The sequence below is a fragment of the Capricornis sumatraensis genome, chromosome 2 (genome assembly GCF_032405125.1).
Source record: "Capricornis sumatraensis isolate serow.1 chromosome 2, serow.2, whole genome shotgun sequence".
Classification (NCBI taxonomy): Eukaryota; Metazoa; Chordata; class Mammalia; order Artiodactyla; family Bovidae; genus Capricornis; species Capricornis sumatraensis.
In genome coordinates this window covers 204,303,055-204,328,842 of record NC_091070.1, presented here as the reverse complement: position 1 = coordinate 204,328,842, position 25,788 = coordinate 204,303,055, and the positions used below count along the sequence as shown (strand labels likewise).

At 41.2% G+C, this 25,788-nt stretch overlaps 1 protein-coding gene across 3 annotated transcripts; it reads left to right on the top strand.

The window, feature by feature from the left end:
* Positions 1–399: 399 nt before the first annotated feature.
* On the top strand, positions 400–16,674 carry PPCS (phosphopantothenoylcysteine synthetase). 3 transcript variants are annotated; one of them, XM_068965019.1, is made up of 3 exons: positions 400–907; positions 1,073–1,176; positions 16,555–16,674. In XM_068965019.1, exons 1-3 carry the CDS (start codon positions 400–402, stop codon positions 16,672–16,674), a joined length of 732 nt encoding a protein of 243 aa, XP_068821120.1. The 3 variants fall into 3 exon arrangements, with proteins under 3 accessions (XP_068821120.1, XP_068821119.1, XP_068821121.1); XM_068965018.1 differs by lacking the exon at positions 16,555–16,674 and adding an exon at positions 2,883–3,801; XM_068965020.1 differs by lacking the exons at positions 400–907; positions 1,073–1,176; positions 16,555–16,674 and adding exons at positions 1,226–1,394; positions 2,883–3,801.
* Positions 16,675–25,788: the final 9,114 nt, after the last annotated feature.

Here is a 25,788-nt window from a genome sequence, read left to right as displayed (position 1 = left end):
CAAACAACCAAGGCATCCCTCCACCTCTCCCCCTCCCGCACCGCTCTAAATCCAAAGGTTAAACAACCGGGCAATCAAATTTTTAGCCGCGGTCCGAGTCTAGCAGGGTCTGTACGGTAGCCGATAAGCATCAAACACGGCCGACCGGACCGTCACTCAGGCTAGGAAACTAAACAAGGGGGTGTGCCTCTCAGCCGAGAACTCAAGTGTCAGACTCGCAGGGTGCAGGGCGGAACCAGCACGTATTTCCAGACAAGCGGAAACCCTGCGCTGACGTCCCGCGCCCCGTAGCCAACCGCCCAGTTACTATTGCGGCTGCGCGCGGGCCAGGTAAGGGGGCAGGGGGCGTGGCGCCGCAGCGCCTAGAGTTTGCGCAGACGCGGAGGCGCTCGGGGACTGATGGCGGCCGTGGACCTGGTTGCCGAGTTTCCCCAGCCGGCCGGTGCTGCGCGCTGGGCAGAGGTTATGGCTCGCTTCGCCGCCCGGTTGGGCGCGCAGGGCCGACGAGTGGTGTTGGTCACTTCCGGCGGCACCAAGGTCCCTCTGGAAGCCCGGCCTGTGCGCTTCCTGGACAACTTCAGCAGTGGGCGGCGCGGTGCTAGCTCGGCCGAAGCCTTCTTGGCCGCGGGCTACGGGGTTCTGTTCCTGTACCGCGCGCGCTCTGCCTTCCCCTTTGCCCACCGCTACCCGCCCCAGACCTGGCTGTCTGTTCTGCGGCCCTCCAGCCAAGCGCCTTCGGGCTTGCTGAGCCTGGAGGCGGAGGAAAAAGCACTCCCGGGCTTCGCCGCAGCTCTGCGGAGCTACCAGGAAGCTGAGGCTGCCGGCACCTTTCTGGCCATAGAGTTCACCACTTTGGCAGACTATTTGCATTTGCTGCAGGCTGCAGCCCAGGCTCTCAACCCACTAGGTGCGTGCCTTTAGGAGTTCATCGGAAGCCAGGAGGCAGAGGCTTTCCCCCTAGACACATAGCCCCTTACTATATACCCAGGGCTCTCACAGCGGAGGACCCTGAGTTGAAAAGGAGCTGACTCCATACACTTCTCTGATTTATTACACTCTGTGCTTTTTTCAGGTTCTTCTGCGATGTTTTACCTGGCTGCGGCCGTGTCAGATTTCTATGTTCCTGCTTCTGAAATGCCTGAACACAAGATCCAGTCATCTGGGGGCCCACTGCAGGTGATGGGCGCTTCTCTTCCAGAGATCTGATTCCCTATAACCAATCTTGGGTTAATTTCCTTTTGATCTGGAGATGGCCTTTCTGCATTCCGTATGTGCTAGGCACTAGGGATACAGAGATGAATAAGACACCGCCCTCCCTCAAGAACCTCACAATCTGTTGAGGTTGCTGGACACAGACATAATTACAGTACAGAGTGATAAATGCTCTAGTAGAGGTACGTACCAAGTGAAGTCAGAGCATGGGGTGAGTGAATCTTGGGGAAAGTCAAGGCTTTCTGGAGGAAATGGCTTGAACTGGGTTTTAAAAGATAAGCAGAAGGTGTACCAGACCAAGGGAAGATCATTCCAGATAGAGTACACAATTGGAGCTTAAAAATGGGCATTAGTGTTGTGAACTGACCTTGTCTGGTAAAGCTGGAGAGTGGTGAGGGTGGAGGGCAGATTGAAGGAATAGCTTCCTTCATAGAAAATTTTGTGTTCCTTCTTAAGGAGCTTAATCCTATGGAGCCAAGGGAAACGTAAGAGAATGAGATAAAGTTTGTTTGTGAAGAACATTCTGGCATCATCGTGAAAGGTGAATTAGAGAGAGTGGTGGGGGCAGATGAGATGGTGGTTATTGTTGCAGTTTAAGGAGAAGGTATGAGGAGGGTAGTGGTGTGGTGAAGATGCTGAAATCATCTGGCTTCTTGGAACCTGAGGGAATTCTTAGTCTTTTATTGGGTGATACAAGTAGGATTTAAATAGGAGAAACTACCTGTGGAGCACTTGCTGATTCTGTGGGACAGTTTATTTTTTCATTTCTTCAACAAATGTTTATTGAGTACCTACTATATGCCAGACACTATTGTAGGAGATAAGGTAGTGAAAAGAAACATATTGTGCCCTGGTTTTGCTTATACTCTGCAGAGGAAACAGTAAGTCAAATGCATACTATATTAGGTAGTGATAAATTCTAAGCAGAAAAGTAAAATGGGGAATGGGTATGTGATCCCTGTCACTCTTGCTAACTGTTTGAGGGAAAATTCTGATGATTAGCTTAGTGATTTCACACTTTTTAAATTCTGGGAACCTTACTTTATCCTGTAATTCTTAGTTCTGTATTGTACTTGAAAGTACACAAAACAACTCAACATTCCCCTTAGAAGGAAATGAGAATGATATTGTGGTGTTGATGAATAAAAATAAAATCAATTCTGTTTCCTCAGTGCTAAGATGTTACCAGTGACAGTTTTTTAATGGAATCAAATAGCCAGTCCACCAGTGGAAGAAATATTTTAGGCTGAGAGATTTAAAAACTCAACCTTGAGCTTCTGCCAGAGTATCATTTGTATAAACAGATTATTTGTATTTGTTTATTTGAGGGTTTGGATTAAATATAAAGGGAATGTTTGAGAAAATATAATGCTATTTTTTCAGAGTTTTATTTATGGTAATGAGGGTTACAAGGCAGGGCTAATTCGTAAGATGTGGTTTGCTCCAGAATATGCACGAAGCTTTGAAATCAGGCATCCTTATGGACCCTACAAAGGCAGGACTTTTAAGTAAGCATTTAATACGCTTTAAAAAGTTTGGCAGTGAGAAATCCTACTTGAATTGACATAGCCAAACATCTGAGTCCTTGCTTCCTTAATTTCCTTTGAGATTGACCTGCCTGGTAGGTAGTAACCTTGTTTGCTTATTAAGATTCTCTTTTTCCAATACAGATAACAATGAAGATGGTGCCAAAAATGCTTTCTCCTTTGGTTAAAGACTGGGCTCCCAAAGCATTTATAATTTCCTTTAAGTTGGAGACTGACCCCTCCATCATAATTGATCGTGCACGGAATGCTTTAGAAGTTTATCGACATCAAGTGGTGGTGGCTAATATCCTTGATTCACGACGATCTTCTGTGGTTATTATAACCAAAGACTCAGAAACCAAGTTACTGTTATCAGAGGAAGAAGTAGAGAAAGGCATAGAGATAGAAGAGAAGATAGTGGATGATCTTCAGTCTCGACATACTGCTTTTATACATGACAAAAACTGAGGTAAAAAGCCTTTATTTATAGGATCAAAACTTGTTCAGTGGACCAGAGCTCTTATAGGTGGTGAGAAGTAGAATAAATCCTTTGCTTTCATGAAGAAGAAAAGCAGTGAGTGGTGGGCAGGCTAATGTGGCTCAGCATCTGTCTTTTAAAGGTCTTTCAATACTCTTAAAAAATGAAAGCAAAGGCAAATCTGTTATCACCGAACCACCTGACACACTCACCTGAATGTTATCTTGATTTTGAGAATGACTCTAGCTGTTTCTCAGCTTAAAAAAAAAGCTTATTGGGTATCATATTCCTCAAAATATACATGTGGGGCCTGAACATCAACCTTCTTCACACTATAAAAAGGATGATGGATGCCTGAATGGCCATGCTTATTTTGTTGATACCTATTATGTGGTAGGCCCTCAGGATTTTGAAGAGTCAAAGGTGAATTGTTGTTGTTCAGTCGCTAAGTCGTGTCCAGCTCTGTGACCCCATGGACTACAGCATGCCAGGCTCCCCTGTTCTTCACTATCTTCCAGAGTTAGCTCAAAAAGATGAATAAACATGTCTAGTTTGGGAAGTGGCTATATAAAAATTAAGTACAATAAAGTATGTGCCCCAAAGTCAATACGATGATGTTGGTTTTTCTTGAAATTTAGTAAAAATGGGTGTAGGAGAGAAGGACACCTCCCCAAAGACAGATTAGCTGTAGATTGATGATTATCCCACCATATTTACTTCTTGCTTCTCTTCCTAGACTCACTTCATATTTGAGTTAAGAATTTACCTTTCAAATATTTTATAACTGCGATTGTGGGAAAGTTAAGCTGGAGGCTAGGCAGGACCCAGGTGGTGACCACTGCCCTGAAGGAGGTAAAGAGTATGGGTTTTGCAGTTGTGTTAGCTGGATTTCACCCTTCCAGCTGTGCCACCTATTCACCTTATAAATTTAGATACCTGACTTAATCTCAAGTTTCCTCATCTATAAAATGGTGATGATTTCTCTGCAAAGTAACACCATTTGTTGTGGGGATTAAATAATTGGTGAAGGTAAAGCATGAGTCTGGCACTTGACACATAATTTGCACAATAAATGGTTACAATTGCTAATTTTCTCACTTAGCAAGGCAGTGTTACTGCTGGTGCCTTGCTTGATTCCTGAATCCTTGAGAAGTTTTCAAAGCTCTCACTGTCCTGGGCTTTTGGTTGGGAGTGCAAAATAAGTAGACCAGAGAAGTACCCTCAGTGATCCATAGGATGGTCCAGAATGCAGTGTGAAAAACTGTCATTAAGAGCTAGGGATAAAAAAGTACTTGACATAAATTAGTTAAAATGCAATTCATGGAGTGTATTGGAAAGAGTAGTCCAATGTGTCTGTCTGATAATAGAAGTATAATAAACTGAGATTTGAACATAAATGCCAAGATATACCTAAATATGTCATCAAATCAAGAAATGTGACTTCATTAAATTAGGAAACAGGAAAAGTAACTGCAGCAATCAGGACTTCTCTGGAAGCAGCATTCCCGTTGAACAAAAATTTAAAATTAATTTCTGATCCAAATAGCAAAATCTAAAAAGCAACATACTGTAGACAGTGGCTGCAGTACAAAAGGAGCATGAAGTAAAAGATTGGCTTCTTCCCTTCTCTACATCTGAAGGCTCGTGTAGATGATGGCTGTCATTATCTTTGAATGTATAATGAGGATAAATGGAGCTAGAACTAGAAGTGGTTGTAATGTTTATTTTTATTAATATCATTATTACTCCCCTTAGGAACCATTTTCTATTGTGTTTTGTTAATGCTTAAAAACAACCTCCATTACCCTAAATGGAATTGTTTAGTGTTTTCCAATTCAGTTTCATTTTCATTCACAGCATGTAAAAATTCCAAGAGGTGGTTTTTTTAGTCAGCAAATGGAAGTGTGTGAAGAAAGCAAGAACTAAGAATGAGGGAGTTCCCTGGTGGTTCACTGGTTATGACTTGGTGCTTTCACTGCCATGGCCCAGGTTCAGTCCCAAGCCAGGGCACAGCCCAAAACAAAAAACTAAGAATAAAAAGGAACATAAGTCAATTAGAGCAAATAAGAAGGATCCTGAATCTAAATTGGAGGACAAAACAATGTATCCCTAAGAAGAAAATGACGCTTGAACTGTTAGAAGTGGGCTGGGGGAGATGGTGGTGAGCATTTTAGATCAGAGGGGAAAAAAAGACACTTGCAAGGGCTCTGGTGCCAGAGCGAGAGTTTAGGAAGTGTGAGGGGTACTATCTGTCCAGATAATGCATGTAGAACTGGCAAAGCTTTGGAAAGGAGCCTGTGAGAAACTAGAATAAGGTTAAGAAATGTTAAGTGTATCTTCGGGATACCAGAAAAGCGTGGGCCCCAAAACATGAGTAAAATCGGGTTTAGGTAAACTAACTAGAATCTTGCGATAAGAGCATTTAAATGAAGAGCATATAAACCGATCCTTTGTTAAATGTTGTGTCTTCTAGATATTTTTATTTTGCCTTACATAGGTGGAGAATATGGTTCGCGAAAACCGAATTTTCAGTGCTTAGGACTTCTAAAGGACTTAAGGAATAGTTGTAGTCAAGTTCGGTTTCGTCATTTTTACAATAATAAGCGGGTTCCAAAAGTGTTGTGATTTGTCTTAGGTGCCCTACCCAGGTGATGAGTGACAAGTCCTAAAATTCAGAACCGCTGACCTAGCTTCCCCCACCCCCCACCTTTTAAGAATGAAGTTATTTCTAGAAAATTTAATCCAAGTTTGTTAGACTGGGGCTCTAGATAAGGTTTGGCAGGAAGCTGAGAACAACTAATGCCCTGTGACAGAACTTGAAGTTGCAAATAGGCACCACGACGTTACCATGGTTACTGCAGAGCCATTGGGAAGAGCCGTGCCTTCGTTACAGTAACTTAGAGGCCAATGGTCTGCGCCGTAGCAATGGTCTCCGGCCGGAAGCGCAGCTCCTGAGCCAATGGCGCGCGTCGTTTCTATGGTTGCCGCCGGAAGGACGGCCAGGCGTCTCCGCGGCGAGCGCGGTTGCTATGACGCCCGGGACTGAGCAGGCACCTGCCGCTCGCACCCTGGCGGCCCCCGAACCCTCACCGCGCTTTCCAAGAGACAATTTCCGGCTTGATTCCTAAGGTTCCCGCAGCCCCAAGGAAGAAAGCAGCTATTCTTCGCTCTTTTTCAGCATTCCAGGCCTTTCCCGGCAGGGCCCAAAACGACAGAAGAGCCTCACCTGGCTTGGCCTTTCTAGCCGCGGGCTGGAGGGATTCGGCCTGAGAATAGATTGGTCGGTTTCCCGGGACCCACCCGTCACAGGCCCTTAGAATTAGGCTGCTGCTTTTCTTTAAAGAGAGTTTAGAACACTCAAGCTGTTTAAGTAGCCGTTCCTTTGCTCACTTTCCAGGCGAAGACTCAGCCCTACTCAGAGACTGCGCGTGAAGGTAGGGGCCGTGACAAAGTCCACCGAGCTACGGCATCCTCTGAGTGTCGGCCTGTGAACAAAGAACTGCTGTTTCCTCCTTTTTGCCGTTTGTTCGTCATGCAGAACTTGAATTCCTGATGAAGCTCTGGAGGCCCCTTGTATCCTCAACATCAGACGTCATCAAGTCAGTTACCTTGCGCCTTTCAAGCAACCTCATCCACTTCTCTCATTACCCTGAGCGTCAGTTTTCTCATCCTGATCATTGTACAGCCATTCTCGCCCTTTCTTGTCCACACCGCACATTCCTGAATGTTCATTCGTCTCCATCACCTCTGTTATCTCTACACCCCCTCCTCCTTTCCTGCTACAATGCTTTGGGTAACTAAGCATTTCACATTCTCCAGCCCTGGAATCATTTGGAAGATTTTCTTTGTGTCTCTGTACTACGGCAATCATTCTGTCTTGAGTAAACTCGAGACGAAAATGGAAAAGCATACATTGGTAAATACAAACAGTAAATTTCTACAAGTCTGGTGTGTTTTGAAAATGGAGGAGAAAAAAATCCAAATGTACTTTTGGACTTATCTCAGTCTTATTTAGAGAAAGGTGTTTCTTGTTAAGTGTATACTGTTTTAGGCACTCATTTTAGTGACGCATTCACGTTTGTGAAAAGATCATTCAGAATGATCGTTAACAACTTCAAGTCCGTATGAACTCAACACCATGACAGGATAGAATTTTCAGGAAAGGAGATGCTTGAAACAATTCTTGTGCCTGCTCTTCATGATAGTTCTTAATCAGGAAACATTCCTTGTGGTAAAAGATAAGAAACAAAAACAGGAGGAATGATTGAAAATAAATATTTTTGGCAAGGGGCAGGCTTAAAAGCTCTCAAAAACTTGGAAGAGAGGCTGTAAAAGTAGAATATGATTTCTTTAGATCCAGTGCACTTGTAACTGAGCTTGGAAAACTAATTTATCTTAAAGTATGTGTTTCTTGTTGAGTTTTACTATTATATATATATAAAGTTATTTTGAAGATATGCAAAGTATACATTTAAAATGGGTATGTGTGGGGATAGAATACTTTAGATATTTTTATTTATCAGACTAATTTCATCAGTTATTTGTGATAGTCACGCTCAAAGCCAAGTCAAGTGTCCACATAATGAGAAATTCAACTTTCTCTTCTATAATAGATTGGAGAAGGAAAATGAGTTCTGTGGCTTTTTAAAATTTTTTCATATTAAATGAGAGCTGAATAAATTTTAACTCTTGGTAGTAAGGGCTGTTAGATGCTATATGTTAAGGAGTTTTCTTTTCCCCTTCCAGTATATATTTATTAAACAAACATCGTTATGGCAATGTTAACATAAAATTCAGAAAACTTTCCTCTTACCCCTAGCCTAGTGCTACTAAACCTTGGATGGGGCAGCAGGGGGAGGATTTTGCACCCTAAGAAACACGGCAGTGGATGGAGACATTTTTAGTTGTCACAACTGGTGATATATAACTGGCATCTAGTTAGTAGAAGCCAGAGATTCTGCCCTCCATTCTTCTGTCCACAGAACAAGAAAGAATTTCTGTCCCCTGACAAGAAAGAGTTAGCCAGCCCTGAATGGCTGGCTGAGTCTGACAGCAGTGCTAAGGTTGACATATCTGTAGTTCATTGCTCTGTTCTGTGTCAATCCTTGCTCATGTGCATATGTTTTTTACATAGTTAACAGTGGACATTTGCTTCTCTATTTCACTTAATTGTGTATTTTAAGTGTTTAAACATTGCTACATTGTTTTCAACTTTTTAAAAGTTTATTTTTCTCCTTATTTTATTTGCAAATTGAAAAGAAAACTGTATAATGGATACTGTATTTAAGACATTTATATGTTTTAAATTATATTTGTGTAGGAGGAAGAAAGAAGGGGTAGGATGAATAACCTAAGTGGATTTCTCAGTTTTCATGGCCATACTCTTTACTGTGTTCCCTTATGTCACTCAAAGACCATGGGGTCACAGGCTCATCCTTTGTTCAGCGCCAGGAGATACGCTGTAGCACGAGGTATGGTCCTGGACCCTGCCCTGTAGTTGAAGGCATCTACTGCAGCGCTAAGAACAAGTCGAAATGACTGCAGTGATTCTTTTGTCCTCTTCCCATTTCAAATTCTTTGCCTCTATCTCAGTTTGCTCTTACCACCTCATTCTTTACATCTAGAAGTTTTAGAAGCTCCCAAAACGCCACAGGATGTGCTTCTTTCCAGACCGTGACTTTTTAAGATAATGAGCATGTATTCAGTATCTCCTTTTAAAGAACAGTATGCTTATATACTTTGTTATGTGGGCAAGTTTAGGCATGGTTTAGATGTTAGAGCATTTAGAATTCAAAGAATGAATTTATATTACCTCAAGATCTGCTTTTTTATAAGTTTCAAATCACTCAACCATTGGGGCTCAGTAAATCCATTGGGAACATGTTAGTTCTGGGATGTCAGAGCAGAACAGGCAGAAGGACCCAGGATTCCAGACAGAGGGACCCAAATATTCAGAGTCGTGGAATAAGCAGCATGATAGGGATCAGTCCATACACCGGCATGAAGGGCTGTCAAGGTGTGGCAGAAGATAAGAGAGAGACATGTAGGGCTCATGTTGTGAAGACTCTGGTGCCAAGCTGAGGATCCAGACTTCCTGAAAGCAATGGGAATGTTAAGCAGCAAGTGATTTGCATTTACAAGGGTCAGTCTGAGAACTTTATAGAGTACAGACTGGATGGGGGCTAGCCGGGCAGCAAGAAGATCAGTTAAGGACACTGTTACACTGCTGCTAAGTTGCTTCAGTCGTGTCCGACTCTGTGCGACCCCATAGACGGCAGCCCACCAGGCTCCGCCATCCCTGGGACTCTCCAGGCAAGAACACTGGAGTGGGTTGCCATTTCCTTCTCCAATGCATGAAAGTGAAAAGTGAAAGTGAAGTCGCTCAGTCGTGTCTGACTCTTCGCAACCCCATGGACTGCAGCCTACCAGGCTCTTCGGTCCATGGGATTTTCCAGGCAAGAGTACTGAAGTGGGGTGCCATTGCCTTCTCCAAAACTAAGAGAGGATTAAATAGAAAATGATCAAAGAGATGGAATCCACAAATGCAGGGACTGGTTGTCCATGAGAGTGGGATGAATAAGGATAGGCCAAAGATGACTCCCAGATTTCTGACTTGGGAAACTATATTGATAGTGATTTTATTAACTGGAATACAGATGGAAGACCAAGTGTTAAGAAAGATGAGTGGATTTTTCAAACTGAGCTATACACTAGAGAGTTGGATATGCATTTGGTCTTAACTAGTAGATTCATTTTGTATTGCCTTCTTACCTACATCCTCTGCCCTGGAATTTGTACTTTTCTGCCAATCCTTGCTTAAAGGATAGGCTTGGTGGCTGTATTTTTATCCCTACTTCCCACCTGTCCTAGCCACAGCTAACTGAACAAGGAATATTGTACAACTAACTTTAGAGAGAGGGGAGTAATTCATGGGGTGAGCAACAAATAATTGTCTCTCTTTCATAAATTTGAACTAAAAGGGATAGATAAAAGAAGTGACTTTTAACTGAAAAATTACATAGGTTTAGGACTCAGATGACTGTTTTTAGCTTTGCTGTTGAGCACACAGAGAAAGGCCATCCATGTGGAAAAGCAAGTAAATGGGAGCAGGTTCATAGGGAAACACAGGCGAAAGACCTTATGGGTCAGGATAGACTAGCAATGACTATCTTAGTTCCATGTTCATTTTCCATGTAACTAGGTTAATGGCAACCCACTCCAGTATTCTTGCCTGGAGAATCCCACGGACAGAGGAGCCTGGAAGGCTACAGTCCATGGGGTCGCAAGAGTTGGACACAACTTAGCGACTAAACCACCAACCAAACCATGTTTCAATTCAGTTCAGTTGCTCAGTCGTGTCCGACTCTTTGCGACCCCATAGACTGCAGCACGCCAGGCTTTCCTGTCCATCACCAGCTCCCAGAGCTTGCTCAAACTCATGTCCATTGAGTCAGTGATGCCATCCAACCATCTCATCCTCTGTTGTCCCCTTCTCCTCCTGCCTTCAATCTTTCCCAGCATCAGGGTCTTTTCCAGTGAGTCAGTTCTTCACATCAGGTAGCCAAAGCATTGGAGCTTCAGCTTCAGCATCAGTCATTCCAATGAATATTCAGGACTGATTTCCTTTAGGATTGACTTGTTTGATCTCCTTGTTTGCAGCATATGCCCTTGTATCTTATTCTTCCAATAACCCTCCTGAGTAGTTAGGATTGGTCAGCTGTAAAGGCCAGAAAACTCAAAATAATAATGGCTTGAAAATAAAAGTCACATAAAAGTCAAGAAGCAAGCACCCCAGAACTGATAGGGCAGCATTTTGAAATTACCAAAGGTTCAGATATCTTCTCTCATATGATAGTATATCATCCTTGGTCTGTGGCTTCCACATCATGGTGTCCAGGATGGATGCTCAAGCTTCAAATTATCTTTGTCTGCATTCCAGCCAGTAGAAAGGAAGAGGATGAGGCCATCCTTTTCCTTTAAGGACATTTCCTAAACTAGGTGGCACACAATTCCGTTTACATCCTATTGGTCAGAACTTAGTCACATGGGTGTATCTAGCAGAAGGCAGGCATCCTTGTGACCAGTCCAAATAAAAGTCTTATTTCTGCAGCAAAAAAGACTACACAATCATCAATCAATTAAAAATAAACATATTTTAAAAAATAAATATATATAGAAGGAAAACTGGCAATTTCTGCTACATTTACTTATTTATATTTGTTCTAACTTCAGTTTATTTGTTTCTTGCTAATTTTTCTAGACAGACCTGGAGCTTAGCAGAGATGGATTATTGTTTAATTCTCCTAATAACCCAATGAGATTGGTATTACTATTATATCCATTCTCTTTGAGGGGAATCAAAGTTTGAAGAAGTTAGATGACTTGTGTTAGTCACACAACTAGAAAGTGATGGAGCCAGGATTTGGACCAAGGCATGTCAGACTCCCCTGCCTGAGCTGTTCGTCACCATGATAGTAAGAAGGGCAGAGAGCCAAAGGCAGGGTTCTTAGGAATGGTGGCATTTGACATGTCTGTTGAAGAGCCCAGGAAGAACACAGGAAAGGAAAGGCAAGGCCAGAGAGGTAAGAGTGAAAACAGGAAAAAGTGACATCACAGAACAGAAAGGAGAGGACAGATACCACTCCTAAAAAGAGCAGAAACATGTCCAGTTGAATTTGGCATTTTGAGGGTTGTTGCTGAATAAGAGTATGAGTACAGTAGTAAGAGCAGAAGCCAAATGCTGTGACTTGAGGAGGGTAAGATAGATTAGAAAGAGGATAGTAACTCGAGAGGGGGATATGGTAGGATCAAAGGAGAGTTATTTTGTATCTTTATTTTTACCATCAGAGACATCTTAACCTAAGGAGATGACAGCAGTTGAGAGGGAGATAGTGAGCCAACAGAAAAGAAAAAAGAAGCAATCCGAGATGGGATCTGGAACACGGGTAAAGGGATTTGCTTTGGACAAGAGAATGGAAAACTCTTCCTCTGAGAAGGGAAAGGCTCTCTAAAAATGGTGGTTAGTGTATTGGTGGCTGTAGAAGAAGCTGACAGTCTTATGATGGCCTTAGTTTTTACTAGTGCTGTGGGGGACATGGTCATCTGCCAACAGACGGGAGAGGTGAGGTTTGGAGTTTGATGGGAGAGGTGGAAGTTCTGAATATCTACTGAGTGAAATGGTGGCAGAAACTGGCCAAGTGCATGGAACGACCTATGCAAGTAGAGAAGCTTGGCTCAGGTGGCAGACCATGGATTTGTAGTGGCTCCAGTGTGCATACTTGTTCATTTCTCTCTTCCAGCACTCAGCAGACTAAAATAGGTAGAGACAAGTCAGATGGTCCAACTTTCCCCCCAGTTTGGATTTGCAGGGAAGATGGGACAAGGGGTTAGATAGCTGGAAACATTGATGAGAGACTGATTGAGATGAACCACAGTACGGTCCAGGCTTGAGGGGGAAATAAGTAAAGCCAAAGAGTATCTGGTAATTTGAGACAAGATGTAATGGTCCAGGGACTGGAGGTTTCAACTGTCATTGTAGAATAGTTTAAGAGAGCATAACTTCACACCCATTTCTATGGCTATTTTTTAATATATTTATGGCAGTTCCCCCCAAAGTTAATATACATGGATCTATATATCCAAAAATTCCATTCCTAAGAAGATGCCCAAAACAGCTAGAGCAGGGACTTAGATACTAGTTACACCAGTGTTTCACAGCAGTGTTATTCACAATAGTCAAAAGGTGGAAACAACTCAAATGCCCATCAACAGATGAGTGGATAACCAAAATAGATACAGTGAAATGTTATTCAGCCTTAAAAAGGAAGGAAATTCTGATCCATGATATGAAGAGGGTGAAACCTGAAGACATGCTAAGTGAAATAAGTCAGAAACAAAGGGACAAATGTATGATTCCACTCATATGAGGTACCTGGAATAGGCACATTTATAGAGACAGAAATTAGAGAGTGGGAAATGGGGCCTCGTTGTTTAATGGATACAGAGCTTATGTTTGGGATAATGAAAATGTTCTGAAAACGGATAGCAGTGACGATTGCACAGCACCGAGAGTGTTCTTAGTGCCACTGGGTTCTACACTTAAGTATGGTTAAAGTGGTAAATTTTAACTTTCGTATATTTACTATACACACACAAAAGAGTGGAAGGTGGACAAGTGGGACATTTGGAATTTAGAATTGTGGGATTTCAACAGTAGTTTAGGTTGTGACAGGAGCTCAGTGGAAGCCAAGGGCTTAGATGACTAAGTAGAATGGAGGTTAAAGGTCTCTGGCTTTGGAAGGGTGTTAAGTCTAGGAGCTTGGATGAGTCATACGCTTAGCTATTGACTTGCATCCTATACCACCGTCTGGACCAGACAAGCTTCCTTTTCCTGTATTGCTGCTTACCCTCCAATACCCCAAATTTCCCAGAAGCCAGGAATGCAAAAGTATTCTCAGTATCCCCCATCCACTTCTCCTTTCAACTTCCTCCAGCTTAAGACTGCCCCACTCTACCCCACAACATGGTAGGGTGACAGGGCGTATGCTACTCTCTTGGGGGCAAGCAACTCACAGTGTAGGACATGTAAGAATTCAAACATTTGTTTTCTTATTATTCATAATTTCACCAAGTTATCACAGTTGTGTTTTAACGTTTTGATGTATTTGCTTCCATTCTTATGTGTCTGATTTTTACATAGTTGTAATAATACCTTTATGTTCTACTTTTTCTCTTTATTATAACAGAAGCATTTTTCTATATTGCCAAATGGGTTTCTAGTGTCTTGGGTCCTCTAATACTCAGAACTAAAACCACAAGGAGCTGAATAGTGCTCAGAGACCTTGTAGGGAGGAGGATATGAATGGGGACCAGATGATGGGAGTAGGGTGAGGAGCACAGGAAGACTTTTAGCTATAAGTCATGGGGAAGATGCGTGGGGCACTAAAATTCAGATCTGAACCCTCTTTTTTCTTTGATGTATCAGATGATAATTAACATTTTATATATCATCCACAAGAGCTGTTGACGTGAAAAGAATGAAACTCTGGAAAACGTATCAAGAAAAGATAAAAATAATCAAAATATAGTTTTACTGTTAAAAGAGCAAAACTGATCATGACTATGTAGACTAACTGCAGTTCAATGACAGTTCTGCTTATCCCTATAATCTGGGTCACATAACTTAGTTAAAAGTTATTAACATATTTGATTATACCAACAAGTCTTATTCACAATTGTTGTTCAGTCTCTTAGTCATGTCCGACTCTTTGCAACCCCATGGACTGCAGCACGCCAGGCTTCCCTGTCCTTCACCATGTCCCGGAGCTTGCTTAAACTCATGTCCACTGAGTCAGTGATGCCATCCAACCATCTCATCCTCTGTCGTCCCCTTCTCTTCCTGCCTTCAGTCTTTCCCAGCATCCGGGTCTTTTCTAACCAGTCAGCTCTTCTCATCAGGTGGCCAAAGTATTGGAGCTACAGCTTCAGCATCAGTCCTTCCAGTGAATATTCAGGATTGATTTCCTTTAGGACTGACTGGTTTGATCTTCTTGTAGTCCAAGGACTCTCAAGAGTCTTCTCCAACACCACAGTTCAGAAGCATCAGTTTTTCGACGCTCATTCTTTATGGTCCAACTCTCACATTCATACATGACTACTGGAAAAACTACAGCTTTGACTATATGGACCTTTGTTGGCAAAGTAGTATCTCTGCTTTTTAATATGCTGTCTAGGTTTGTCATAGCTTTTCTTCCAAGGAGCAAGTGTCTTTTAATTTCATAGCTGCAGTCACTGTCCACAGTGATTTTGGAACCCATGAAAATAAAGTCTGTCACTCTTTCCATTGTTTCTCTATCTATTTGCCATGAAGTGATGGGACTGGATGCCATGATCTTAGTTTTTTGAATTTTGAGTTTTAAGCTAGCTTTTTCACTCTCCTCTTTCACCTTCATCAAGAGGCTCTTTAGTTCCTCTTCACTTTGTCTGCCATAAAGGTGGTATCATCTGCATATCTGAGATTATTTATATTTCTCCTGTCAATCTTGATTCTAGCTTGTGCTTTATGCAGCCCAGCATTTCACATGATGTACTCTAATATAAGTTAAATAAGAGGGTGAGAATATACAGCCTTGATGTACTCCTTTCCCAATTTGGAACCTGTCCATTGTTCCATGTCCAGTTCTAACTGTTGCTTCTTGACCTGCATACAGGTTTCTCAGAGGCAGGTGAGGTGATTTGGTATTCCCATCTCTTTAAGAATTTTCCACAGTTTGTTTTGATCCACACAGTCAAAGTCTTTAGCATAATCAGTGAAGCAGGAGTAGATATTTATCTGGAATTCTCTTGCTTTTTCTGTGATTCAGTGGATGTTGGCAATTTGATCTCTGGTTTTTCTGCCTTTTCTAAATCCAGCTGGAACATCTGGAAGTTCTTGGTTCACATATTGTTGAAGCCTAGCTTGAAGAATTTTGAGCATTACTTTGTTAGCATGTGAGATGAGTACAGTTGTGCAATAGTTTGAACATTGTTTGGCAGTGCCTTTCTTTGGGTTTGGAATGAAAACTGACTTTTTCCAGTCCTGTAGCCACTGCTGAGTTTTCCAAATTTGCTGGCATATTGAATGCAGCACGTTCACAGCATCATTTTTTAGGATTTGAGATAGCTCACCTGGAATTCCATCACCTCCTCTGGCTTTCTTCATAGTGATGCTTTAGTGATTCTCATAACACAGATACCATTCCATCAATCAGCAGACATTTATCTCTTCCACACCATGTAGTGCAAGCTGTTATGTAGCATGACTACTTTCAAGTTAAAAAAATTAAAGACAGTATCAATGGCAGGCTTAGATCAAGTTTTAGAAGCAAGCTAAATGACTTAGAAGTCAACAGAAGTTACAAGACACTTTGTAGGAGCAAAATAATTCCTTGATAGTAGAGAATTAATGGCTTTCCAGCTCCCAGAGGAATCCTTTTATTTCTAAATACTTAATAGACAAAAACTACTTTGGGATTTATAACATTGCGAGGGGCCTTGGGGAGATTTTCAGACTATTAAATAACAAACTTCAGAACTGGGCAGGCAGAAAGCTTGTATTTTTTAACACATGCTTTTCTTATTTTAGAGGATATAGTAGAACTCTTCAAAGCTTTTTTTTTTTGTACTTTAGCTATTTGATGTATGCGCACATTATTACTTGATAACATAACTGTTAATTAATAGAGAAACTAAGCTATACTTTGTAAGGAGTCTAACTGTAGGCGTATAAACATAACAGATTTCTTGCATGCGCAGTTGTATGTTTGTACATACATACATATGCTTATGTCTTTTATCAAGGGAAAATTTCAACTAGAAGGTTTACTTCACCATCCTGAGAAAGAAGGAATTGAACCGCTTGCCTTAACAGAAGAGCAACTCTTGTTTTGTCTGGTGCTTGTTACAGCAAAGACAGGCTGATGACTGCTTCCAGAAATCTAGAAGAGCTGTCAGTGAAGCACATGAAGGAAATTAAAGACGTAAGAACTAATATAATTTTGAGATAGCCATGGTTTTGGGATGTCTCTGGTGGTTCAGTGATTAAGATTCTGTGCTTCCATCGTAGGAGGCAAGGGTTCTTTCCCTGGTTGGGGAAGTTCCGTGCAATGTGGCCAAAAAGGAAAAAAGAAACTGTGGTTTTAGTCATCATCCTTCCATTATGTTAACATATTAAAAAGCGACATTTGAATATCACTGTGTAGTTTGCAAAGCATTCATGTGTACACTTTTTTTTTTCATGAAATATATCAGCAATCTGTATTGGTTTCCAACAGACTGCATGTACAGGACATTGCCCAGAGAGGACTAGTTGAATATCCAAATAGGTCTGCTGAAGGTGGCTTTCATTATCTTAGGAAATTCATCCTTATCTCAATAACCAGCCCTCTAGCTGACTCTCTGGCTAGTAGGCTTAGAGACCTGACTAGTCAGCCTACAGGAAATGGATCTGCTTCTCAAAGGTGGCCTTGTATTGACCAAACTCACAGAAAAGTTTGTAGAAAAATTGAACCAGTTTTTTAAATATCAGTAAGAAAGTAACTACCAAAGGAACCAGACTCATATATCCTGTGGCTGATGCATTTTTCCTCTATAGACACACTACTGCTGCTACTGCTACTGCTAAGTCATTTCAGTCGTGTCCGACTCTGTGCGATCCCATAGACGGCAGCCCACCAGGCTCCCCCGTCCCTGGGATTCTCCAGGCAAGAACACTGGAGTGGGTTGCCATTTCCTTCTCCAACGCATGAAAGTGAAAAGTGAAAGTGAAGTCTCTCAGTCAAGACACACTACATAGGAAGCCAAATTTTAATCAGATGTTTACTTGCTGAACAAGTGAAATGATTCTGATTTTTTAGAGCACCAGCTAAGATAACCGTATTTCTACAATCGGACTATCATACCTGCCCTTATTTCTGGACCTGTTATATCCTAGAACCTCAGTACCAAGCCAGTTGAGCATACAGTGACACTTTCTGATGTTTTAATCACTCTTTTTGATGTGTCCAGTACTGATTAACCTACACTCTTACATATACTTTATTTGTTTCTACTCCAGATACTTAAATTTCCTTTCATAAAGTTGTTTCCAACTTCTCAAAATATAAAGAAAAAACTCCAGTATAAGAACTAAATTGTATTTCTCTTCCTGGAAATACAAAGGTAATAAAAAAAATAAGTAAAACAACTATCTTTAATGCTTTGCTGATCCAGCATTTTTTTGCCTCGAAGGAATGGCTATTTACAGTGTATCTTTAAGTACTAAGTTCAACAGCAGTTAAACATCACTGTGATTTGATTAACAAGGGACATTTCATTGCTTGCCTAATGTTGGGCTTTATATCCTGTTTGCTACCTAGGCAGACATCTTTAGTTTTATAAAGTGCCATTTTGCTGTTTGGTATTTCTTGAAAACCACACAAAAGAAAGAAAGGGAAAAAGAAAAAACTTTACTAAAGCAAATGAGCCACCTCAAGAAACATTGTTGACAACATCCTTGAGTGTACAACCAGCCTCTTCTGTTTGCCCAGTTAAGCTACTTTCTTTAAATGAGTTAATAAATTCTCTCAGGTCACTTGCAGATCACTCTATTGTGTCCTGACAGCTCAGCTCAGCTAACCTGTTGATTTTTAAAGTTAACTCTTGGAGGGCAGTCTGATTCCCAAACTCTTAGAGAAGAGAGCTGTTAGCATAGTAGACCATCAGCTTTCACATTAGGCAGGTGAGGGTGAAAAATTGCCTTTGGCACTGCCTCTCTTGTGTCACCCTGAGCAAGTTACTTCTTTGAGTGTAAAAATTTCTCATCTGTAGTTTGGAGCTGAGAATAGCTCCTTAAAAAGGATTTGTGAGGTTTACACCCAATGTGTATCAAACATTCCACGTATGTTCTTGGCACCCACCAAGTATTTGATAAGAGTATTATTACTAGAAATAGATAGTATTGTTCCTGCCATCTTAAAGAGAAGGAAACTGAATCATACCAGAAAGTGATAAAGCTGGGCTGCAGTTCTGTGTTCTTCCTACTATACCATTCAGCTTTTTGTTCATATTCTGAGTAGTTGTCCCCAGAAGGCTTCAACACAATTCAGCAAAATGCAGTTACTTTGGTAGTCTGCCGCTGCTGCTGCTGCTAAGTAGCATCAGTTGTGTCCGACTCTTCACGACCCCATGGATTGTAGCCTACTTCTAAGCAATTTGGCCTAGTAAGAGTGTGAAGTCTGGCTCCTGCCTTTTTGTCTTGCTTGACAGTGCAACACCCTCAGCCTCTCTCAGCCTCCTCCCTCACCTGTAAAGGAGAAGATAACAGCGTCATAGGATTGTGGTGAAAACTCGGTATTTGATGTCCTTAACAGAGTACCTGGAGCATACGGTTTGCTTTCAATCTATTATCATTAGCCCCATAGAAGTACCTTTTGTGAAGCTGCCCTATTAATCAGAAACTATTTTTAAAGAATACCCAATAGTTTATTTTAATAAAGCTCCTATTAACATTTTATCATTTTTAACACCTTAAAACATAATTTATATAATAATTTTAATTTAAATTAACAGTTAATTAAAATAAGCAATTATTATGAATGAAAAAAATTTCAGACATCATAATCATGAGTTTTGCTTGAGTATAAATAATTGTGTAGATTATTTATTGTGTAGATATTTCTACACAAATTATTGTGTAGATATTTCTCTGTTCCTGAGTATCATGGCAGTATTTCCCAAACCCTAGATAAGGAGACTTGATTTGAAACCTGAGTTGTTAATGGAAAAAAAAATCAGAGATTGTGATTTTCCCAGAAATTTGTAGAGATGTGTCATCCTATCTGTAGGGAAATAGCATCTGATAATGTGACAACAGGAAGTTTAGGGAGAGACATCAAATACTGACATGAAATACTGAGGACATCAAATACTGAGTCCACACTTAAGCAAAGTTGAGTTTTCTTTCTCAGATTATAAACATTGATAGTATGGTGATCTCTTAATGACTTTTTCACTTAATAGTCTAGTAAGAAAATGTATTATTTTCTTCTTAGGTGGAAAACTATGCAAACCATGTCTGTGACTTACCAGAGGAAAAAGAAGCATTTTTTCCTAGTTATGAAAAGGAAAACAAACAGCCTAGACATAAGTTTAAAGAGCTCCAACTCAAACCAGGTAATCTTTCCTTTTGTAAAAAATGTAAATTTTTTCTCTAATTCTAATAAGCAGAGTTTGACAATTATAGAAAATTTGGGAAATATATAAAAACAGAAGGAAGGAAAAAAAATTAATACATACCCTGCACCTCAAGAAAAGTATTTGTAATGTTTTAGGTTTATTTTCTGTCTGTCTTTTTAAGCTGTGTATTCTGAAATGTGTGTGAGAGAGTGCAGAATGGTTCTTTTCTTTAATGTCGGTTGCAGCACTTAGCGCACTAGGTCACCACGACCTGTGTCAGCTCTTCTGGGGTAGAGATCACGTCCTAGTCTCCCTGGTTTCTGGGTTCTCAACAGCTCCAGCCTTGTAAAGTACCTAGCAGGTTAAGGGCTCAGGAAATGTTTATTATGTACTCCAGAGCTACAAAGGACGATACAGACAGGACCCCTTTAAAATAGTATATTTTTTTAACTCCATAAATTAGCTTTTATTATGATATGCAGTGTTTATTTAGATTTCAGTTCAATTCAGTCACTGAGTTGTGTCCGATTCTTTGTGACCCCATGGACTGCAGCACACCATGGGGTCATTTTACGCCAGTAAATATTTATATTTACCACACAATTATTATTTTCTTTGCTTAGCATTTTTGTTTCATTTCAGATATCCTATTTGGAATCATTTTCCATTTTTTCATTTTAGAACTTTCTTTCACAAGGGTCCGTGATGGACAGTTTTCTGTATTTTAAATCTCAGGTGCAGAGTGAGTTGAGCTAATCATAAGATGTAATTCATTTGTACTTCACTCTAGTTTCAATTTTCCCCCCCTTTTTTGTTTTCCATTGGATAACTGAGTTTTCTTCTGCTGGCTCAAAAGCTTGCATTCTAGTTTTGTTCCTATTGTGATTGCATTTTAGGAATTTAAAATTTTTCCTGGCATTTTTAGTTTTTCTCAGCTGCAAGGTCATTAAGGGCTCAAATCTGCCTTGCTGTAAGAAGCAAAAGCTCCTCTGTGCCCTGTTACTAGCATAAATTAATTAGCTCATGAAGGATTGGGAAATAGGGGAGTAATGTCACTATAATGGGAGTTATATGTGGAAGTTCACATATCATTTTCCCCAGCATATTAATGATTTGTATTCCCCAGGATATTAATGATTTGGGTTCACCAACAAGCCATGGAGTTTGTACCTAAAGCCCATTCATTCCACTTTCCTCTTCTGGGCTGTTTGGCTACATATTTTGCCTTGAAAGTACTTATTGCAAAGATATTCCTAATCCTTTGCATTTTGCCTTTACTTTACCCTGCAGGCTCAGCTCCTTCTTTATCTCATCTTTATAGCAAACCTGATTTTAAAAAGAAGTCAGAGGCCTATATCTGCTGTGTACATGTGTATGTGTGCTCAGTCGTAGTTTGACTCTTTGCAGTTCCACAAACTGCAGCTGCCAGGCTCCTCTATCCATGAAATTTTCCAGGCGAGAATCCTGAACTGGGAAGCCATTTCCTACTCTAGGGGATCTTCCCGACCCAGGGGTAGAACCCATGTCTCCTACACTGGCAGGCGGATTCTTTACCACTAGTGCCACCTGGGAATTCCCTATATTGGCTGTGTTGTTTAGTTGTTCAGTCATGTCCAACTCTTTACTACCCCATGGACTGTAGCCCACCAGACTTCCCTGTCCTTCACTGTCTCCTGGAGCTTGCTCAGACTCATGGCCACTGAGTCAGTGATGCCATCCAACCATCTCACTCTGTCACCCTCTTCTCCTCCTGTCCTCAATCTTTCCCAGGATCAGGGTCTTTTCCATTGAATTGACTCTTCACATCAAATGGCTAAAGTATTGGAACTTCAGCTTCAGCATCAGTCCTTCCAGTGAATATTCAGGATTGATTTCCTTTAGGATTGACTGGTTTGATCTCCTTGATGTCCAAGGGACTCTCAAGAGTCTTCTCTGGCACCACAGTTCAAAAAAATCAGTTCTTTGGCACTCAGCCTTGTTTATGGTCAAACTTTCACATCTTTATATTACTACTGGAAAAACCATAGCTTTGGCTATGGCTTTGTTGACAAAGTGATGTGTCTTCTTTTTAATATGCTGTCTAGGTTTGTCATAGTTTTTCTTCCAAGGAGCAAGCGTCTTTTAATTTCAGGGCTACAGTCACCATCTGCAGTGATGTTGGAACCCAGGAAAATAAAGTCTGCCACTGTTTCCATTGTTCCCCATCAATCTGCTATGAAGTGATGGGACCAGGTGCCATGATCTTAGTCTTTTGAATGTTGAGTTTTAAGCCAGCTTTTTCACTCTCCTCTTTCACCTTCATCAAGAAGCTCTTTAGTTCCTCTTCACTTTTGCCGTTAGGGTGGTGTTATCTGCATATCTGAGATTATTGATATTTCTTCTGACAATCTTGATTCCAGCCTGTGCTTCATTCAGCCAAGCATTTCACATTATGTACTCTGCATTTAAGTTAAATAAGCAGGGTGCCAATATACATCTTTGACATATTCCTTTCCCAATTTGGAACCCGTCCATTGTTCTGTGTCCAGTTCTAACTGTTGCTTCTTGATCTGCATACACACGTTTTAGAGGCAGGTAAGGTGGTTTGGTATTCCCATATGTTTAATAATTTTCCACAGTTTGTTGTGATCCACACAGTCAGAGGGTTTAGCATAGTCAATGAAGCAGAAGTAGAGTTTTTCTGGAATTCTCTTGCTTTTTCTATGATCCAACAGATGTTGGCAATTTGATCTCTGGTTCCTCTGCCTTTCCTCAATCCAGATTGTACATCTGGAAGTTCTTGGTTCATGTACTGTTGAAGCCTAGCTTGAAGGATTTTGAGCATTACCTTGCTAGCATGTGAAATGAGTGCAATTGTGCAGTAGTTTGAACATTCTTTGACATTGCCTTTCTTTGGGATTGGAATGAAAACTGACCTTTTCCAGTCCTGTGGCCGCTGCTGAGTTTTCCAAATTTGCTGGCATATTGAGTGCAACACCCTAACAGCATCGTTTTTTTAGGATTGGAAACAGCTCGTTTGGCATTCTGTCACCACCACTAGCTTTGTTAGTAGTAGTGCTTCCTAAGGCCCACGTGACTTCACATTCCAAAATATCTGGCTCTAGGTGAGTGATTACACCATTGTGGTTATCTGGGTCATTAAGATCTTTTTTGTATAGTTCTTTTGTGTATTCTTGCCACCTCCTCTTAATATCTTCTGTTTCTGTTAGGTCCATACCATTTCTGTCCTTTATTGTGCCCATCTTTGCATGAAATGTTCCCTAGGTATCTCTAATTTTCTTGAAGAGGTCTCTAGTCTTTCCCATTCTATTTTCCTCTATTTCTTTACATTGTTTACTTATATTTGCTATAGTATTCCCTTAATTTTTTTAAGGAATTTGACACATCTCTTTAATGAACCAATATAATTAGGATTCTCAGTGTTTTTTATAGCATTAATTATGCAATGATAAAGGTTTTGAGTGCTCCAAGCCAACATTTTTCCATAAGCTACATTATTTTTAGTGAGCATTTTTGTGAAATACAGATCCACTTGTTTATTTTAGGAACACATATGTCAATCACATCAGAAATGCATCTGTAATTAAAGGATGTCTTTTGAAAGTGGAGCAAACATGATTTGATAATGGGTTTTTTGGAGCCCTATACTAAAGTCTTCCCTTGGGGCTTTCCTTGTAGCTCAGTTGGTAAAGAATCTGCCTGAAACACAGGAGACCTGGGTTCGATCCCTGGGTTGGAAAGATCCCCTGGAGAAGGAAATTGGAACCCACTCCAGTATTCTTGCCTGGAGAATCCCATGGACAGAGGAGTCTGGCGGGCTATACAGCCCATGGGGTCGCAAGAGTTGGACATGACTTAGCGACTAAGCTGGCACCATACTAAAGTCATAGGCTTCCCTGATGGCTCAGATGGTAAAAAATCTGCCTGCAATGTGGGATACCTGGGTTCGACACCTGGATTGGGAAGATCCCCTGGAGGAGGGCATGGCAACTCCAGTATTCTTGCCTGGAGAATCCCCATGAACAGAGAAGCCTGACAGGCAACTAAGCACAGCACAGCACATACCAAGGTCACAGATTTCATGGTGGGTGGGAGAAAAAGACAGAAATCACTGGTGACCCCAAGCTCTTTGGCCTGAACAGTTGGAATACTGGAGATCCTAACTACTCAGCTTGGGTAGATGTGGGTGGTTCTATTTAGGGAAGACAGTAAAGAGTTTGCTCTTGGACATCTGCATTTGGATGTGAATATTAAACATCTGAGTGGAAAGGTCAAATAGGCAATTTTGTTTATGTCTGGAATGCATTGTGAACTAGAGATGTAAACTTGGGAGTCATCAGGTATAGCAAATACTTAAAGCCATAGGATGGTAGGAGATACCCTAGGGAGTGAAAAGAAGAAGTTTCAGAGCTAGGCCCTGGTGTGTTCCAGTGTTTAGAGGTTAGAAAGGTAAGAAGTCAGCAAAGGAGTCTGAGACGGAGTGGCATGAAAGCTAAGAGGAAACTAGCAGAGTGTGGTGCCCAAGGAGAGAAATGAGGAAAGTGTTTTCAGAAAAGGAAATGAACAATGGGGCCAAATACCATTAATGGGATATGTGGTGTGAGGACAGGAGACTGACCATTGGGTCTGGTCACGTGGGGCTCATTGTGATTTCGAGGAGGGCTGCTTCTGTGGAGCATTGGATACAAAAGCCAATGAGTGAATTCAGGAGAGAATGGCAGGAGAGGGAGGGGACATGGCTGTGGGTGATCCTTTCTTCAAGCTGTGCAGCAAAGAGGAATGAAGAAATGGCGGAGGAGCCGGAGGGTGACGTGAGTGTGAAGCAAAGGTTTCATGGTTTTCATCACCTTTTTCTTATTTATTTATTTTTAACTTTTCATTTTTAAATTTTTTAGCCATGCTGTGTGCAGCATGCGGGATCTCAGTTTCCCACCCAGGGATCGAACCCATGCCCCCTGCGTGGAAGCATGGAGTCCTAACCACTGGACCACTAGGGAAGTCCCTATCACTGCTGATTTTAATGGGAGATATGATACCATGTCTCTCAGATGAATAGTTGGGAAGAAAGCCCCATGAGACAGCAGAGATAAGAGTCAACTGCAATCCCACTGCTGGGCATACACACCGAGGAAACCAGAATTGAAAGAGACACATGTACCCCAGTGTTCATTGCAGCACTGTTTATAATAGCCAGGACCTGGAAACAACCTAGATGTCCATCAGCAGAGGAATGGATAAGAAAGCTGTGGTACATATACACAATGGAGTATTACTCAGCCATTAAAAAGAATACATTTGAATCAGTTCTAATGAGATGGATGAAACTGGAGCCGATTATACAGAGTGAAGTAAGCCAGAAAGAAAAACACCAATACAGTATACTAACACATATATACGGAATTTAGAAAGATGGTAACGATAACCCTGTATGCGAGACAGCAAAAGAGACACAGATGTATAGAAAGAACTTTTGGACTCTGAGGGAGAGGGAGAGGGTGGGATGATTTGGGAGAATGGCATTGAAACATGTATACTATCATGTAAGAAACGAAGTGCCAGTCTATGTTTGATACAGGATACAGGATGCTTGGGGCTGGTGCATGGGGATGATCCAGAGAGATGATATGGGGTGGGAGGTGGGAGGGGGATTCAGGATTGGGAGCTTGTATACACCCGTGGTGGATTCATGTCAATGTATGGCAAAACCAATACAGTATTGTAAAGTAAAATAAAGTAAAAAAAAAAGAAAGAGTCAACTGCAGGAGCTTTTTTTTGAGAAGAGAAGGAATGAGATCCAGTGCACAAGGGGAGGGCCTGGCCTTAGGAACAAGGGTATCTTGTTTAATCTCACAAGAGGGAAGAGTACCAGAGAGCTGGCAG